We start from the raw sequence: 1499 nt of genomic DNA on the forward strand, positions 1-1499 counted from the left end.
ATACTGTCTATGTGATCTCAAATTTTAAAGCAAACACATAATTTTCTTATGGTTTCTTAAACATTCACTTGAACAAAACTGTACAAATCCAAATATATGGTACCCTAGGCATAACACCTACATGAACTTCTAACTTGTTGTCGCTTGAGGTCTCTGGGTGAGACTTGGATCCAACTTGTACAAATGCAAAACAAAAGTCAAGCATAAAATAATAATAATAATAATAATAATGATAATAATAATAATAATAATAATAATAATAATAATAATAATAATAATAATAATAATAAATGCCCTGGTGCAATACCAGGTACTTGTTCACATGGCTTCTGATTTTAACTGATTGGAAGTGTTATCATGTACATGTTTTGTCTTGGTAGAAAAGATGGGTTACAGCAAATATTCTGCTCAATACCACAGATTTGCTTGTCAGTTGTTTGACCATGACCAGTTGAGCATTTCCCTTAGTGGCTGGTGATATCTGTATTTCTGATCACGAGCAGAAACTGTAGGAGATAATCATAGCCATGTGGTGAGAGGAATTCTTTGGGGTTTGAATAATACACATTTGGAAATGTGTGTTTCGTTCGATCTCCTTAAACATGCCTCATTCAAGGGCCTTTTGAGCGAGACAGGCAACTCGGTCTGAAGAAAATTCTAACTGGGCTCCACCTTCAAGGTGAAACGCTGTTTATCTCGATATGAGATGACCGTGTCGCGCACATATGGTTGTGATGCATGTGCATGGTGTACCCTTATCAGACGGGTAGTGTTCTAAGTGTTCTGATTTCATTTGTAATAGAACTTCCAGATCTATTCAGGACCAATACTCTTGCCTATATTTTGTACACGTCCAGGAGAATGTCCCTTTTCACCAAGATCACACACACCACAACCCACCAGATGCCCAGCTAAGGAATGACACTGAGGCAGTATTATGGAGTTAAGGGATATATTCATCATCCCATTTGTAATTTGTACAACTAGATTGATAAACAAATATGTTCTAATGAATAATTTTTCCGACATATATTCCAAATGCATATTTACGGTATTACTAAACAAAAGCCAAAGCAAATTGTAAACACATGAATAAATGATGTTTATGTTACCCTCAGTTTCCTGATAATATCCCACAGTATCACGCGCTTTCTGTACATCAGCGTCTAATTCGGGAAAACCAGATGCTATGCACTCATTAATACTGTCCATAATTAAATCTTGATCGTTCTTTCTCATTGCCAGCTTCAGTTTCTCACGTAACAAATCAGGTGACTTACTTCCTGAAGTTTAAAAAATATAGTTTGTAAATTTTAAGTATTGTAGGTATTGTTAAATTAGTTGACTAATACAGCGATATACGATTTATTGTGGTGGGAGAATATATCACTGTATATCGACTGGAGATCTATTCCAACACAGGAATAAATGAGGTTAAATCGTCACTTCAAGTGGTTTGCATTATGTGTGTGAAAAACGCGCGCGCGAAAACACACGCA

At 35.9% G+C, this 1499-nt stretch overlaps 1 protein-coding gene across 1 annotated transcript in view; it reads right to left on the reverse strand.

The window, feature by feature from the left end:
• Positions 1 to 1499, reverse strand: part of LOC106876157 (uncharacterized) — a 183111-nt gene that overhangs the window by 150967 nt on the left and 30645 nt on the right. Inside the window, exon 18 of the mRNA XM_052969507.1 lies at positions 1113 to 1283. Coding sequence (XP_052825467.1) covers positions 1113 to 1283 — 171 coding nt within the window. The remainder of the gene's footprint in view (positions 1 to 1112; positions 1284 to 1499) is intronic.

The sequence above is a fragment of the Octopus bimaculoides genome, chromosome 7 (genome assembly GCF_001194135.2).
Source record: "Octopus bimaculoides isolate UCB-OBI-ISO-001 chromosome 7, ASM119413v2, whole genome shotgun sequence".
Classification (NCBI taxonomy): Eukaryota; Metazoa; Mollusca; class Cephalopoda; order Octopoda; family Octopodidae; genus Octopus; species Octopus bimaculoides.